The sequence below is a fragment of the Ipomoea nil genome, unplaced genomic scaffold (genome assembly GCF_001879475.1).
Source record: "Ipomoea nil cultivar Tokyo-kokei standard unplaced genomic scaffold, Asagao_1.1 scaffold2957, whole genome shotgun sequence".
NCBI classification, from domain to species: Eukaryota; Viridiplantae; Streptophyta; class Magnoliopsida; order Solanales; family Convolvulaceae; genus Ipomoea; species Ipomoea nil.
This window is the reverse complement of record NW_017619385.1, coordinates 1544175-1561796: the sequence shown is the minus strand read 5'-3', so window position 1 is coordinate 1561796 and position 17622 is coordinate 1544175. Positions and strand designations below refer to the sequence as shown.

General features: G+C 35.4%; 1 protein-coding gene across 1 annotated transcript; it reads right to left on the bottom strand.

Annotated features, from left to right (window-relative positions):
* Positions 1–14183: 14183 nt before the first annotated feature.
* LOC109162766 (glutathione S-transferase U9-like) lies at positions 14184–17394 on the bottom strand. The gene is made up of 2 exons (XM_019311449.1): positions 16952–17394; positions 14184–14708 (listed from the first exon to the last, which is right to left on the bottom strand). The coding sequence occupies exons 1-2, from the start codon at positions 17282–17284 to the stop codon at positions 14343–14345; spliced, it is 699 nt and encodes a 232-aa protein (XP_019166994.1). The 5' UTR covers positions 17285–17394; the 3' UTR covers positions 14184–14342.
* Positions 17395–17622: the final 228 nt, after the last annotated feature.

Here is a 17622-nt window from a genome sequence, read left to right as displayed (position 1 = left end):
CCTCCAATTATCAACGGAAAAGTAATTATTGAACCCTCCAATTTTAAAAAGTTTCAATTAAACACTCAAACTCAGTAAATTTGAAATATTGTTGACCATAGCTTTTTCTATTTTGTTGTTGTTGACCACCACTAATTGTCGCTGATACCCACCGACTACCTTCGTCAAATATGAAGAAGGCAACGGTGAACATGACAGTGTGATAGGGATGGCGAGGTGGCAACAGATAAAGTTCAATAGTCATGAAAAAACGGTCATGTAAACAAAAATCATCCACGTGTCATCGTAATTTTATCAATAATATGTTGGTTATGATAAAGACATCTTAAATAAATGATTTTATTGCTAGGCATCTTGTGCTCAGATGACACTTTTATGACTTTCCTTAAGGAAATGTTACATGATCGAACCCTGATGGTGGGGTATTGACTGTTTGGACTGCAATAATTAGAGAAAGCATAAAACATATACTACCTTGTAATAGAGTTGATAGTACTAAGAAAAAATGATTTTATTGAGTTGAATGTCAAAGAAATATTGTGCTTACTATTAAATAAAAAAAGCTACAGTTGTAAATATTATATTTATTGTGGCATTATAATTAGTATTTATTATTCATTCACTCCTTAATTACCATGTATATATATAATCTTGTTTTGGAATGAAATGGTGGAGATGAACATTCCCAGGCTTTCTTGTTATTTAGCTTTCATTTACTCTTTCTATGTATTAGGACTATATTATTCATATTAGACTAGGACTATATTATTCGTGTTAGATTATGACTCTATCTAGTATATATATATATATATATATATATATATATATATATATATTCGCTCTATGTACTCTCAGACATTATGATTGAATACAATACTTTTACATACACTCTCATCTGGTATCAGCTTCCAGGTTTTCTCTAATGGAAGGTCTCGGTCTCCCTGATGATGGCTCTGTTCGATCTTCTGAACGGACCGTTACTGAGACGTCCCCTATGCCCACCGGGAATAGCCTCTCATTGGCTCATCCCTTTGTTTCCTTGAAACTGACCTCCCATAATTATCTTTTTTTTGGAGGACGCAAATGCTACCGTTTCTAGAAGGTCAAGGTCTTCTCGGCTTCATCGATGGTAGTATACCGTACCCGGTCACAGCGCCGGTCGCTGCCGCCGACGCCGTTGCCTCGACTGCCGACAGTCTTGCGGCGGCGGGCGATCTCGTGGCTCGACAGGTGGCTTGGAGGAGGCAAGACAGGGCTATCTTGTCTCTGTGGGCTTCTCGCCTTCAAAAACGGATGTGTCTCTTTTTATCTATTCTCGTGACAACATTCGTCTTTATTTCTTGGTGTATGTTGATGACATTTTGATTATGGGTTCTGACTCAGATCGTGTTACTGCTCTTATTGATAAATTAGCCCTTGAGTTTAAGGTTCTTGATATGGGTGTGCCTACTTTCTTTTTGGGTATTGAAATTGTCCCGTTATCTGGAGGTATGCTTTTATCACAACAACGGTACATGAAGGATATTCTCGAACGTGTTGGCATGGTGGACTGCAAGCTAGTATTCACGCATGTCTCTTCTGCAAAAATCACCGACGAAGTTGCCGTTCCCTATGCCGATCCTACACAGTACAGGAGTCTTGCAGGTGCTCTCTAGTATCATACGGTAACTCGTCCTGATTTATCTTATGCTGTTAATATCTTGTGTCAACCACTGTTGCAAAAATCGTGCCTAGGCGCTCGGCCTCCTAGGCGGCCTAGGCGCCCGCCTAGGCGTTCTAAGCGCCCTAGGCGGTCTCCCGGCGCCTAGAGGGCGCCTAGCGATTTTTTCAACATTGGTGTCAACACATACATACTCCCACTGCTACGGACTGGGCCTCTCTAAAAAGAGTCATGTGGTATGTCAAGGGTACCCTGAATCTTGGTTTACATATTTCTCGATCTACATCTATGGATATTCACGGCTATTCTGACTCAGATTGGGCTGGCGATCCGAATGATCACAAGTCTACTAGTGGCTTTGCTGTATTCTTGGGCAGTAATCTTATATCTTGGGTTTGTCGGAAGCAACGGACTGTGGCATGTTCTTCAACTGAAGCAGAATACAAGGGACTAGCTGATGTATATGCAGAGGTTACAAGTCTTGTTTCCCTGTTACACGAAATCGGCATCCCTCCTGCGTCTCCTCCTCGACTATGGTGTGATAATTTGGGAGCTACTTACTTATGTGCCAATCCAGTGTTTCATGCCCGCACGAAGCACATTGAGATTGACTATCATTTTTTTCGCGATAAAGTAGCTAAAAAGGAGTTAGAGGTGCACTTTATTTCAACCCCAAGGATCAACTAGCGGATATCTTTACAAAGTCTCTTTCGTCTCTACGTTTTAATTCTCTCCGTGACAAGCTCAATGTTTTGGGCTTTTGGCTATCCAACCTTGTGCTTGAGAGGGAGTATTACGACTATATTATTCATATAGACTAGGACTATATTATTCGTGTTAAACTAGGACTCTATCTACTATCTATATATTTGCGCTATGTACTCTCATACATTATGATTGAATACAATACTTTTACATACACTCTCATCCTCTGTAATTCCTTTTGATCCATTGTATTTGAGCTAACGTGCATTCTAATTATAACAGCTATAACATTTTATTAAATAATTATCATTTTCTTTGAAAAATTGTCACCACCCATTTATATGGGGAAAATTATTTTGTGGACCACTGTCCATATAGTTGTTTGGACCATGAATCTAATATACATTTTTAATATACTAAAAGTACATTATTTGTGTACTGAATATACATTATTTGATAATATATAAAAAATTATATATTTTTAAGTAATGTATTTTTTTTTTTTTGAATGCTACTGACTCTATTACAATTTACAATAATGTAGTATCTGTTCATAACTACTTTCTCAACCTATTGAAACACAAAAAACCAATAACAATTTCCCAACCTATTGAAACACAAAGAGCCAATAACGCCTCTTCTGAGGCTCAAACTCACAACTTCCCATATGGGAGTCCAACCCGGGTGCCATTAGACCACAAGGTCTTGGCTTAAATAATGTATTTTATGTATAAAAATAATATACTTTAAATATATTAAAAATGTACTTTTTATTTATGGTTCACACAAATGTGTGAACCATATATGGTCAATGAAATAATGATTGTTTATATCTATAGTAGTTGGTATTATTACCGATTGTGCATTATAAAATAATTAAATATTCATCTACCTTGTGCTTAGATGGCATGTAGTGACTTCTCCCATGTGGGAGGTCATGAAATCGAGTCTCAGTGGAGATGTTGTTGACTCTTTGTGCTTCATTAGGTTGAGAAAGTATATTGGAACAGATACTACAATGTCGCAAATTATGCTGTGCAACCGTGTGCACCATACTACCGTGTGCACCATGTATGGTGCTCACGGTTGCAAAAACGATGTCGTTTTAACTAAAAACGCGCGTTCCACTTAAAAAAAATCAGGTTTGATTCCCGACAATAGCATTTTTTTGTGCATAATTTGAATTATATATCCACAAATTCATAACTATATATCGACAAATTCATAACTATATATCCACAGTGAATGAATAACACAAAATCCACAATGAATGAACTAAATATTCATAAATTCATAATTATATATCTACAAATTCATAACTATATATCCACAATAATGTTGTTGAGGGGAATCATAACTGATTTTTTTTTAAATGAAACGTGCGTTTTTAGTCAAAACGACGTCATTTTACAACCGTGTGCACCATGCATAGTATACACGATTGCACAATATAACTATTGCTACAATGTAATAGAATTAGTAGCATTCAAAAAAAAAAAAATCCATCCATTTAAATTTAAATGTATTTATGTCCATGAATTGAATATTGATTTAATGAATTATCGGCCAAAATTTGATGATGAATGGAATAGTGTGAAAGGGACGTTTAGGAGTTTGGCGACGAAGTTATTCTCTAAATGTCGAATTTCGAAAGCCCAGCTGGCCCAGCGGGCCTGCCCAGCCCGACACTTGTACGGCCTAAGGGCTGCCCACGTCCTAACTAAATTTAATGTGTAAGAATGGGCTGCTCAGTTGCCAAGTGGAGCCCACAGTTACCATAACAATTGGTATGGGCCTGGGCCCACTTTCCCTTCCACGTCAATTCTTAAAATATAAATAAGCTGTTATATGGATTTTCATTTTCAATATAAAGCTTTACATTGTCGTCGTTTGTCCAACAATGTGGCGAGATGCCGAGAAAGAAGAGTGGCAACAAATTATTGCGTGGAGTCGTGGACTACTGTGTGATCAATTCAAAACGATGTCGTTATGATAATTAAAAAAATTGTTAGCCAATAATGTCATTTGCTATAGTTGTTTGTGTTAGAATAATAAATTTTTAGGGGTAAGATAATATATTTTATAAGTTAGAATAATGTATTTTATGTGTTAGAATAACAAACCTTTTGAGTAAGACAATATATTTTATGAGTTAGAATAATATAATTTATGTTTTTGTATAATGTATTTTATGAGTTATAAAAATGTATTTTATGCATTCGAATAATATACTTTATGCTTTAGAATAATATACTTTGCGTCGTTTTGGACTGTGGTCCAAATAGTTGGTCCATGCATTAATGATTGTAATAGTGACATATGTCGATTGATCAATCATTATATACTATGCAATTGTTTTACAATAAAAACAATGGACCAGAGTTCATATTGCATTGTGAACTCTAGTCCAAAAATTATGTGTTTGTAATTAACACGTTCTGTATTTGCAGTTAACAATTTTTGTATTAGCAAACAAATTGAAGACACATATCACGATAATTACACACACATAAAATGATAACTACACACACATAAATTGTTAACTGTAGGTACAAATTATGTTAACTGCAGACATAAGGTATTGGTTAACATGTTATGTGTCTGCAGTTAACATATTTTATACTTGCAGTTAATAGTTTATGTGTCTGTAGTCACAATGTGATTGTCTTCAATTTTTTTTTATAGGTACAGAAACGGTTAATTGCAGGTACAGAATGTGTCAACTACTAATACATAATTTGAAGATTATTGTGAATTGGATTCACAATGCAAGATAAACCCTGGTCTATTGTATAATTCGCCAATACTATGGTCCACCTTACAAGATGGACCATTGGTATAATGTTTATTATTTGTATATTGGATGTTAATTTCAATATATTAAATGTAAATTTTATCAATCTATTTTTCTGTATACTGAATGTTAATTTATATATATATATATATATATATATATATATATATATATATATATATGCTAAGGACCTTGTGATAACAATACAATAGGAGAGAATAAGAACCAATCTCAGCCTTACATCTGTAAAAATTCAATGGATCTGATTAGATTTTAAAAAATTGCGGTGACATTTTCATAATTATCATTAATTTCATTATGCAAACTCGAACACTTAAATATGCAATCTTTAACAACTAAATATGCAAATCTGGTCAATTTTATAAAATCAATGAAATTGCTAAATTTTAAATCTACACAATAAATGCTAGACTTTAAACAGTAAAAAGTGAACCACTAAACCAAATAAAATCAAAAACTTAGTCAAAAACTTTAAAATCCAAACCTTAACTGCAATGCACTTTCGCATTTTTGCAAGTGCAATGTTTTAATATTAAATATGCAAAATGTTAATACTAAATGTGTAAAATGGTAATGCTAAATATGCGAACTTGGAAAAGTATGAGAATTACAGATTTTAGTATGTAAGTTTGCATAGTATAGTTAGTGATAGTTACGAAAATGCCACCGCGTTTATTTTTAAAATATTCTAATCTGATCCGTCTAATTTTTCCAAATGAAAGGTTGTGGTTGGTTCTTATTTCTCTCTTAAACACTTTTTCTCATTTTATCCTATATATATATTGCGGGTGAATGCTTCCCGTGCGGTTGTGCGGGTGATTAATGTGTGTGAGTTTTGTACTTAATGTGCGTAAGTGTTGTGCTTTAGGTGCGTGAGGTTTGTGTTTAATGTGCGTGTGTGTGCAGTGCTTAATGTGCGTAAGTTTTGTACTTAAGGTGCGTGAGTCTTGTGCCTAAGGTGCGTGAGTTGTGTGCTTAATGTGCGTGAGTGTGTACTTAATGTGAATTGTTGTTGAAACTTTAAAGTGCATGAGCTTTGTGCTTAGTGTGCGCGAGTTTTGTGCTTAGCGTGTGTGAGTTTTGTGCGTAAGGTGCGTGAGTCTTGTGCTTAAAGTGCGTGTGTTTTGTATTTAATGTGCGTGAATGTGTACTTAATGTGAGTTGCTGTTAAAACTTAAGGTGCGTGTATTTTTGTGCTTAAGGTGCGTGAATTTTGTGTTTAAGATGCGTGAGGGTTGTGATTAAGATGCCTGAGTTTTGTGCTTAAGGTGCGTGAGTTTGTGTTCTGAATGTATTTTGTTTGTGTTTAATGTGCGTCTGTTGTGTACTTAAAATGCGCCAGTATAATGCTTAATGTGCGTCCACGCGCAGTATATATATATATATATATATATATATATATATATATATATATATATATATATATATATATATATATAGGGAAGGGATCAGGTGCTTGGAGGGCTTCCCGTGCGGTTGTGCGGGTGGACGCACATTAAGTATTACTCTGACGCACTTAAAGTACAAAACACACGCACATTAAGCACACAAACAAAACACCTCAAGAACAGAAACCCACGCACGTTAAGCACATACTCACGCATGTTAAGGAAAATCGTCACGCACCTTAAGCACAAAACTCACGCACCTTAAGCACAAAACACACCCATCTTTTAAGTTTCAACAACTACTCACATTATGCACAAACCTACGCACATTAAGCACAAAACTCATGCACGTTAAGCACAAAATTCATGCACCTTAAGCACAAAACTCATGCACTTAAGCACAAAACTCACGCACTTAAGTTTCAACAACAACTCACATTAAGCACAAACCTACACACCTTAAGCACAAAACTCACGCACCTTAAGCACAAGACTCACGCACGTTAAAACTGCACAACCGCACGGGAACCATTTACCCGCACTGGAACTTAATTATATTACAATTGGGATGCACATGAAATTTAATGTAGTAGTTACACACACATATGAAGATATGCAAATATTTGGGGATGCACAAAATGTTGGGAATTTGAGCAGAAAATGTCGTAGTGCATACTACTGTTTATATATGCTGGATTTATGAGGTGAAAGAAAGAAGAAATATGTGTCGTGTATAGAACACTACCTTAAAAGCAATTTCCGGAGTGTGCAGTTTTTATACCCGGTACGCTTCCGACTGGTTGCACACAGATATGCTACAAGTAACCAGCAAATTAATCGCAGGCGAACCTGACTGTAAGCTCAAACGAGAGAAGAGAAAAGATGAGATGATGATTGTTGTGTGTTGAGAGCACTGGGAGGCTGGGTATTTATAGGTTCTGAAATACCCAACTCTCCTACTCCAGCCACTCATTTTCCTTAAAAATAGCAACAGCAGAGTAGAAGTAGGCCACACAAAAACAAAGACTTATTATGGCCACACAAATTATTTTGGACTCTATTTAGTGGCGAAAAAGGATGACCACACCGCGACGCGTGTTCGAAACGAGCCGGGCGGGCGGCGCGCACATGTGGGTTCCCTTTTTCCTTCCTCTCCACAATACTTTAAGAGGAGTAAAAGTATTTAGTATTTAAAAGGTGAATAAAGCACTCTAAGGAAAGCAATGTGGGACAAGAAGTGAAGGCAACTCCACTTATTTGAAGGATATTTCCAACATCACCCACACATTCAAAAGAGTGTGGAAAGAGGAAACGTCTGAGCGAGAAGCGAGAGCTGACCTTAATGCCAATGGTTAAACTTGAACTGACACGTAGTGACTTGAGTAAATTTCTCCTTAGTAGCGAATTATATCTTGATCTAGCTAAGGAGAGGTCGTTTTGAACTCATATGCACACAACAACACTCGTTATGCAGGTTCTTCGAGAGTCAAACTCTTTGACTTATGGTCTACCTCTATGTAGACTCTATTTAGAACATTTCATGTTTAGTTGTTTATGGGTATGTAAGCTTTTGCTTACTTTACTGACTTCAGGCCCATTTCCTTTGATGCATCGAGGATGGCTTTTCTATTTAGTCCTTTTGTGAGAGGATCTGCAATATTCCTCTCGGATTTCACATACTCTAATGTGAGTATCCCAGTCGTAATCAACTGCCTTACAGACTCATGTCTAACTCTTATGTGTCTTCGTTTGCCATTATAAGCACCACTCTTTGCCACACATATAGTAGTTTGTGAGTCACAGTGTATAGGCACAGATGGTGTAGCACACCCCCACAATGGCATGTTTTCCAGTAAGTTTCTCAGCCACTCGGCTTCATGCCCAACTAGATCAAGAGCTATAAATTCAGCCTTCATTGTTGATCTAGCTATACACGATTGCTTCGTGGATTTCCACGATATCGCAGCTCCACCCATAGTGAACACATACCCACTGGTAGAGCTCACATCATCACTGTCATTTACCCAGTTAGCATCGCAGTATCCTTCTAGAGTTGTAGGAAATCCAGTATAATGTAGTCCCCAGTAGATTGTGCTCTTTAGGTAGCGCAATACTCATCTTAGTGCATTCCAGTAAGCGTCACTCGGGTTATGAGTGTATCCACTGAGTCTATTTACTGCAAGAGCAATATCAGGTCTGGTATAGTTCATTATGAACATCAGACTCCCAATTATTTTTGCATATTCTTCTTGAGACACACTTGTCTCTGTATTTTTTTTACAGTTTCACACTCGGATCATATGGAGTTTGTGTCGGAGTCACCTCAAAGCTATTAAACTTCTTTAATAGCTTCTACGTGTATTGACTTTGTGATAACTTGTACCCATCTTCTTCTTTTATGACTTTTACTCCAAGTATCACATCGGCTTCCCCCATATCTTTCATGTCAAATTTATCGAGTAGAGATCTTTTAGTCTCTTTTATTGCATTTATATTTGAACTGTAGATTAACATATAATCTATATAGATGCATATAAGTACAATGCTAGACTCAATCTCCTTCGAGTACAAGCAAGCATCCAATCTGTTTAGCGAGTATCCCAGATCTAACAGTGTTTTATGAAATTTTTCATACCACTATTTGGGAGCTTATTTTGATCAGTACAAAGATTTTATAAGTTTACATACCTTTCCCTCTTGCCCTAGATCAATGCACCCAGGTGGTTGATCCATGTAGATTTCTTCCGCCAAGTCCCCATTTAAAAATGCTATTTTCACATCCATTTGATGGACTATCCACTTGTGGGATGAGGCCAAGGCAAACAGCACACGTATTGTGGCTATCTTGGTCACGGGGGAATATCTGCATAAGTAGTCTTCACCAAACTTCTGTTTATACCCCTTGGATACTACCCTAGCCTTGAACCTTTCGATTGACCAATGTGGTCTTAACGTCATTTTAAAGATCCATTTGCAGCCAATTTGTTTAGCCCCTTTAGGCAGAACTGCCACTTCCCAAGTGTGATTAGATTTTATGGAATATAACTCACTTTGGATGGCTTCTTTCCAAAAGACAACATCAACGGAGCGCATAGTAGCCTCAAAGGACTTTGGTTTTTCTTCTAAGATTAACTGACATACGAACTGATAAGAAATTTCATTAACGTCACTCAACTCAGATATGTATGTAATAAAATTAGGCCCAAATCTCGTTTCAGTTCTTTGTCTCTTGCTTCTCCTAGGCTCTCATGTCTCGTTCTCAATTTAAGAAGGAAGCAGTAAAGAGTTGCCTTTGTGAGCTACTTGGAGATAGTTTTAGTAGGAAGACATGTTCGAAGAACTCAACCTCTCTTGCCTCGCACATAGAGCGGCTGTCTAGGTACATAAACCTGTATGCAGCACTGTTTTTTTCATATCCCACACAAACTGCATCTAGGGTTTTAGACCCAAGGTTAGGTCTCTTGAAAGATGGAAGACCTAACTTTGCTAAGCACCCCCCACACTTTAAAGTAATTTAGGTTTGGAGCATAACATTTCCATACTTCATATGGAGTTTTCTCGTACCCTTAATGAGGTATCTTGTTGAGAATGTGATTAGCTGTAAGCGTAGCTTCTCCCCACGAATCGAATGACGTTGTTTTTGGATCATGCGTTTTTAGATCTGGGGTGTCATCTAGGATCATGACTTGTTCTCAAGTTGAGAGGATCCAGTAAGCTTGGTTTGAGTAGGCTCATACTAGACCATAGGGCTGAGAGGGTCAACAGACAAAACGTAGTCGAGTTCGACAGCTACGACGTAAATCATCATCTTGATGGACCACCAACGGTAATTGACACCATTAAGTGGTTCGTGTTTAGCGAGGTCAGACGCAGGTTTGGAGACAAAGGTTGACATTTTCTGGAGAAATCGCTTTTAACTGTTGGGAATTTGAGCAGAAAATGTCGCAGTGCGTACTATTGTTTATGTAGGCTGGATTTATGAGGTGAAAGAAAGAAGAAATCTGTGTCGTGTATAGAACACTGCCTTAAAAGCGATTTCTGGAGACTGGGCGGTCTTTATACCCGATACGCTTCCGACTGGTTGAACATAGATATGCTACGACTAACCGGCACAATTAATCGCAGGCAAACCTAACTGTAAGCTCAGGCTGAGTAGAAGTAGGCCACACAAAAACAAAGACTTATTATGGCCACACAAATTATTCTTGACTCTATTTAGTGGCGAAAAAGTCAGAAATAAATAAAAGAGACGGAAAAGGATGACCGCGACGCGCGTGCAAGCCAAACGGGCGGTGCGCGCGTGTGGGTTCCCCTTTTCCTTCCTCTCCACAATACTTTAAGAGGAGTAAGAGCATCTCCAACGGTATGCCAATTTCCATCCCCAAAACAACATTCCCTCAAATTTCTCTCTCCAAGGTGTCTCGCCAAAACGCCAAAACGCCAAAGGGAATGAAGTTAATGAACAATGTAGCGCTATATTTGGCGCTGCACTGTTCATCCGCGCTATAATCTCAAATTTTCCCTTTTGCCCTTATTTTATTTTATAATTCCAAGTATATCCTTAATTGTTTTATATGTAATTTTTTATTTTGTTAAATACTTATATTTAAACTTTGTATTATTAAATAAAAATTATACCATTTTAAAGATCACATTGAGACGATCGAAATAACACTAATATTGAATATATATTAATTAAAATTCCAAATACATTAAACATAACTTGAACATAATAAAAGTTAAAATACATACGACATACATCAAACATGACTAGAACATAATAAAAATTAAAATATATACGACATAATAATAATATTAGAAAATACAACACAATTTTGAACAAATATAATAAAATTAATAATTTCCTAGTCCACTCCCACTTCCTCCCAAATTGAGCATTTGTGGGAACGATTTAGTAATTCCGATAATTAAATGTACTAGATGTTGTATGTTGTATTATTATTGTGGAATAAATTAAATTTTCAAAAATATTGTTAAATTCGATTTTTTAAAATAATTTATGGTATAAAAAAATTAATATTAATAAAAATTATTATTTACATTACAAATTATATTTTATATTAAACTAATTAAGTTCGAACTAAATTATATTAAACTAACTAAATTCGAACTAATAATTGAAAAATAAAATTATTTTAGTGTAAAAGTTTGGTGTTTTGGTGTAAATGGGTTGGAGATGAATAAAATTTGGTGTGAAAATATACTGAGAATATTCCTTCTGATGTGACATTTGCTGAAAAATTTTGGTGTTTTAGAGATGGAGTGGTTGGAGATGCTTTAAAAGTATTGGTATTTAAAAAGTGGAAAAAACACTCTAAAGAAAGCAATGTGAGACAGGAAATGAAGACAACTCCACTTATTTGAATGATATTTCCAACACAAAAATTACGAAGTGGTTGCACACACCCCCCAAAAATTATCCTCATTCGTCAATTTTCAGATTCGAAACACCATACAATATATGCACAAAAACTTGCTCACAAATTCACATATTGAAGAGGCGGTTTTCTTCTACATACGTAAATGCGATGAAATTGGAATGAAGCATACGGTTTTCAGATTAAAATACCCTCCATAACTACCTAAAGTAAATAAAAATCAACCCTAAAATCCTATAAAATTAGGTTTCTAAACCATTGGCAACCCTAAATAAATGGCCAAGATGGGTTTCGAGTTCTTACCTATGGAATGGCCTCGGTGTATAACGGAAATATTTAAAAAATGAAAATTTTTATTCTCGATATTTAACCTATCTAAAAAATGGTTTCAAAACATAGCTCAACTAGTTCACCAATTCAAAGTACATGATAGTGTTAATTGCCACGTAAGCGGTAATTAAATAAGTAATAGACCAATTAAAGCAAGTAAATAACTCTTATTGATCACTGTGAAGTCCCTAAGTACAATCTACTTGGTTGCTCTGAGTACCGACTGACTACGGTCGGGATTCTCTAACAACAACCTATCGATCGTCCAAAAGTCCCCCACACTGTGGCTATCGCGGGTATTTATAGCCACGGAGTTGGAGACAAAAATCCGGCCGTTCGGCATGCTTCCCACGTAGCAACCACGTGTCGTTGTCCCGGGTGCCCTGCCTGTCAACGCGTGGAGCCGCCACGTGTCCCTCGTCAGCTCTCTCGCTAAAGGGCTACCGCTCGGTGGTCGACACTGCCGCTCGGGCAACTCCCGGTCGGATCCCGACCGGGTTCTTCACAAGAAACCCGACCTGTTACCTGCAAAGACAAGAAGACAAAGATAAAGGCACACCGGCCGGGGTAAAGCTATGTCGGTCGGGATACTCCCTACCAGTACCTTTATATATACTAGTATTTTCTATGCGCGATTTGCAAAAAATAGGTGTCCAATATTAGTACTATATATATATATATATATATATATATATATATATATATATATATATATATTAAAATATTAAATTTATATTTGATATTTATATTTCAGGAAATAGCTAACATATAACTCCAATATATAATGTGTATATCATCATCTAATAAGGTTTGCTGATAGAAAAAGTCAATTGCAAGTAAACACTTACAGGGCATTTGGTGGGAGAGAATTTAAATTTCATTCCCACTTAATTCCCACCTAATTCCAAAGGCCACTAAATTCTTTAGTTTGGTTGGAAGGAATTGCAATTCCACGGAATTGCAATTCCCTCATTTTCATGGAATTAAAATCCCATGCCCCCCCTTGGATTTTAGGAATAAAAAAAGATAATGATGAGACAAAATTATTCTTTCTTTTTTTAACCTAAAATTAATGTCTGACAACAACAATGTGCATTTTGAACTTTATACTACTTATTCCCTTTCAATTCCCATGTATACCAAACATTGGAATTAAAATTCCGGTAATTTTATTTCTGTAACTAAACACTAGAATTTAAATTTATTCCGAATAATTTATTTCTCATGAAATTGCAATTTCTTTGCCACGTAATTCTCTCCCTCTAAAGTCTAACCAAATGCTCCGTTATTGTTCAAAAGCTTTACTTTGCTGTTGAACTCTCATAAAGATAACTTTTGACTTATACATTTTACAAAGATAACTTTGGGGTCATAAAATTCTAACCTTAATTACCCATTTCATCATCAAAATCTAAATTACAAAACAAAATAAATTATATTTTTACATGGCTAGTATTGAATTAACAACAACAAAATTCTCAAGTAAAATGACCTTCAAGGTCCCATCAATACATGCATCATGCATCTACCTAATACTTACCCACCTTATTATTATTAAAGAAGTAACGGTGTGTTTGGTTTATTGGGTTAGACACAAAGAATGAGAATAAAAGTCATACATATTGTTTTGTTCACAATTTTTTTCAAATATAGAAATAGGATTTGATTAATACTCCTATAATTACAAAATTCATTACCTAATTTAAATTAGGTATCATTTCACTAATTCAGCTAACTTATCCTTCCTTAATTCATTGCCTCATCATTTCATCGTCGTCTTACCTACTCACTTCATTTTCACTCTTAAAATCAATTGCCTTGATTTTTTTTCCTGTATTTTTAAAACCTTTATTCCGATTATAGAGTCATACATAACCAAACATCAATATTGATAATCATTCAAATTCCACCCTACTACCAAACATACAAAATACATTCACAAAACATATTCCAATTACCAAGTATTTGATTTCCATTCCGATTCTCATATTCGAACCAAACACGAACACCCTAAGTTAGTTTCCTATGGTGGCTGAATTCCATCATTAAATAAAACCATGTTGTTTAATTAGCTCAAGCCTTGAAACAGCCTTTTCATGTGGAGGTAAAGTCTCCCTCACCAAAGGAAGCTCAAGAAGACTTTCAACCCATGAGAATATAAATGGATGCTTTTCTTCATCAATTATCTTCATTCCCAACACTTCTTCCACTGCCTTGTGCATACCAAGTGTGGCAACAAGTGCAATGTCTAAAAGCCCCAAACTTTGAGCTGAGATTTTAGGCCTTTCCATTGGACAGAAAACCCTAGTTTCCTTTTCAAGTATTTCCAAATTCACAAAGAATTCACTGAAGGCTGCATTTTTGTTCTGTCCTCGAGCTGATATGAATGCTTTCTTCATGGTATCTGACAGCTAAAATTTATAAAAAAAAAAAAAAAAAAAAAAAAAAAAAAAAAAGTAGAATAGATACAGGTGAATATATATTTAATTGTTTGATAATATTAATTAATATATGCATATATATGATGACATCAGCCGACAATATGCCCCAAAGTTTGCAAGCATGAAGAATGATATATTGACCTAGCTTAGATTCAGAAACATTCAAGGAAGTATTACTGCTGGAAATTATGGAATTTCCGACCACCTGAAAGTGATATTAAATTAAGTCGAAAGCAAAAAATGATCGGAAATAGCAACAAAGGTTTTTCCGGATACCAAAAGTGATCGGAACAAGGCTTTCGACTTGATTTAAGATCACTTTCAGTTGGTCGGAAATTCCATAATTTCCAGTAGTGTATATACAGATCACATATGGATGATACATGATTAAATTTTGCTTTTTCTCAAATATAGTGGCAATTTCATATCACATTTTCTACTTTTATTCAGACAAATTTAGTTCTTGATTTTAATTCAAAGTATGCTCAAATGTAGTCTATGACCTTTACTTGTACATTTTTTTCAATTTGAAAAAAAAAATTGAGAATGGACTTTTTTTTTTTTTTTTTTTTTTTTTTTTTTGAATACTATTGACCTTGTTACATGACTTTCTCAACCTACTGAAGTCCAACGAGTCAATATCACCCCCACTGAGGCGAGAAATCCATGACCTCCCATTTGGGAGAGTCACTTGCTTGACCACAAGGTCTTTGACAAATTGAGAATGAATTTCATTACACCTAACTTTACAAATAATAATAATGGAAAATTGCACTTTTCATCCTTAAGTTATAGGATAATTGTAGAATTCGTTCCTGAGTGTTGTTCATGCTCACTTTTCATCTCAAAATTATCATTGGTACGGTGTTGCACTTTTCATTCTTTCGTGCTCACTTTTCGTCCCCGAGTTATACTAAAATTGCAATTCGTCCCTAATGTTTTATTAGTAAATGGATGAAAAGTGAGTATGACTAACACTTACAGGGCGTTTGGTTGGAGGGGGGGGGTGGGGGGGGGGGGGAATTATGTGGGAAAGAAATTGTAATTCCATGGGAGTTGAATTACTGGGAATAAAGTGGGAATTTAAATTCCAGTGTTTGGTTGACAGGAATAGAATTACTGGGAATTTCAATTCCAATGTTTGGTATACATGGGAATTGAAAGGGAATAAGTAGTATAAAGTCAAAAATGCCCATTATTGTTGTTAGACATTAATTTTAGGTTAAAAAAGGAAGGGGTAATTTTGACTCATCACTATCTTTTTTTCCCAGGAATTAAAATACTAGGGGGGACATGGGATTTTAATTCCATGAAAATTGGGGAATTTTGCAATTCCCTCCAACCAAACTACGGAATTTAATGGTCTTTGGAACTAGGTGGGAATTAAGTGGGAAGGGAATTTAAAATCCCTCCAACCAAACGCCATGTTATGGATGAATTCTACAATTACCAAATAACTTAAGGACGAAAGTACAATTTCCCCTAATAATAATAATAATAATAATAATAATAATAATAATAATAATAATAATAATAATAATAATAATAATAATAATAATTACAATATTTGTTTCAGGATAAGAAACTTTGAACCTCAATTAGCTAAAAAAAAAACAAAAAACAAAAAAAACAAAAACAAAAACAAAAACAAAAACAAACAAAACAAAAAACAAAAACAAAAAAAAAACAAAAACAAAAACAAAAAAAAAAAAATTCATATCTACTTTTATAAAAAAAAATAACTACTAATCAGATACAAAATATGAGTCAAATCGCAAAGGATACTAAGGGTTTCATTACTTGAAGGGTGAAATATATATATATATATATATATATATATATATATATATATATAATAAAGCTAAGAGTGTATTTTGCAATGGTTGAAAGACATAGTCTTAAACATCTTTCCCAATTACATCCAATATGGCCAACACCAAGTTGTTCTCCCATATGAAAGGTTGTGGGTTCGAATCTCAATAGAAATGATATTGACTCTTTCTGTTTCAGTAAGTTGAAAAAGTATACCGAATTGTCTCCTACAACTAGGTCTACTCATGATACATCATGATCTTACAAAAAAAAAACATTTAAATTAAATTTAAAATTTAATAAAATTCACTATTGAAAAAAAAAAATGTCAAATCAAGTAGTGTTTGGTGTTGGTTGACTTTGGTGAATTATTTTTAGTGGAGGAGGATCGGATGAGTCACCTGGTGAATGTATTTCGCCCAAAATCGAACTTTGGCTTTTTGGTATGCATCTTCCGGCAAGATCCGAGGTCGTAGGTTGTTCCATGTTTCATCGATGTATTCCACAATAACAATTGATTCTACGATGGGCCGTCCGTTGTGGAGCAACATCGGCACCTTCTTGTGTATAGGATTTTGTTGAAGGAGTTGGGGGCTTTTGTTCCTCAAATCTTCTTCTACGTATTCAAAGGGTATGCCTTTGATCTTGAGAGCAAGTTCTACTTTCTTTGCATATGTGCTCATCCACATCCCATGCAGAATCACACGGTCATGATGGTGATGATTTTCTCCCATTTTTTTTGAAGCTATGATAGTATAGTAGTTGGAGGAAGTGGGGGTGGCATATTTAAGTAGTAATGAGTAATAATTTTCTCAAACGTTGTTCATTAAGCATTTGACTTGTACTAACAGCAATGGTTTTGTAAGGAGAGTGTGTATAATTGAAGCACATATTAATATTATATTATATGTTCAATACGTCCCTGGCCTTCGCGTGAACCGATAGTGTCGCGGGCCTAGAGTTTGGGCAGCACCAAGTGCCTGTGCAGCGTCCAGGGACTCCTCTTACCTTGTGGATTAGCCTTACCCCTTATACTTGCCAAACTGGTTTCGCCCTGTCATGAACTCATTAG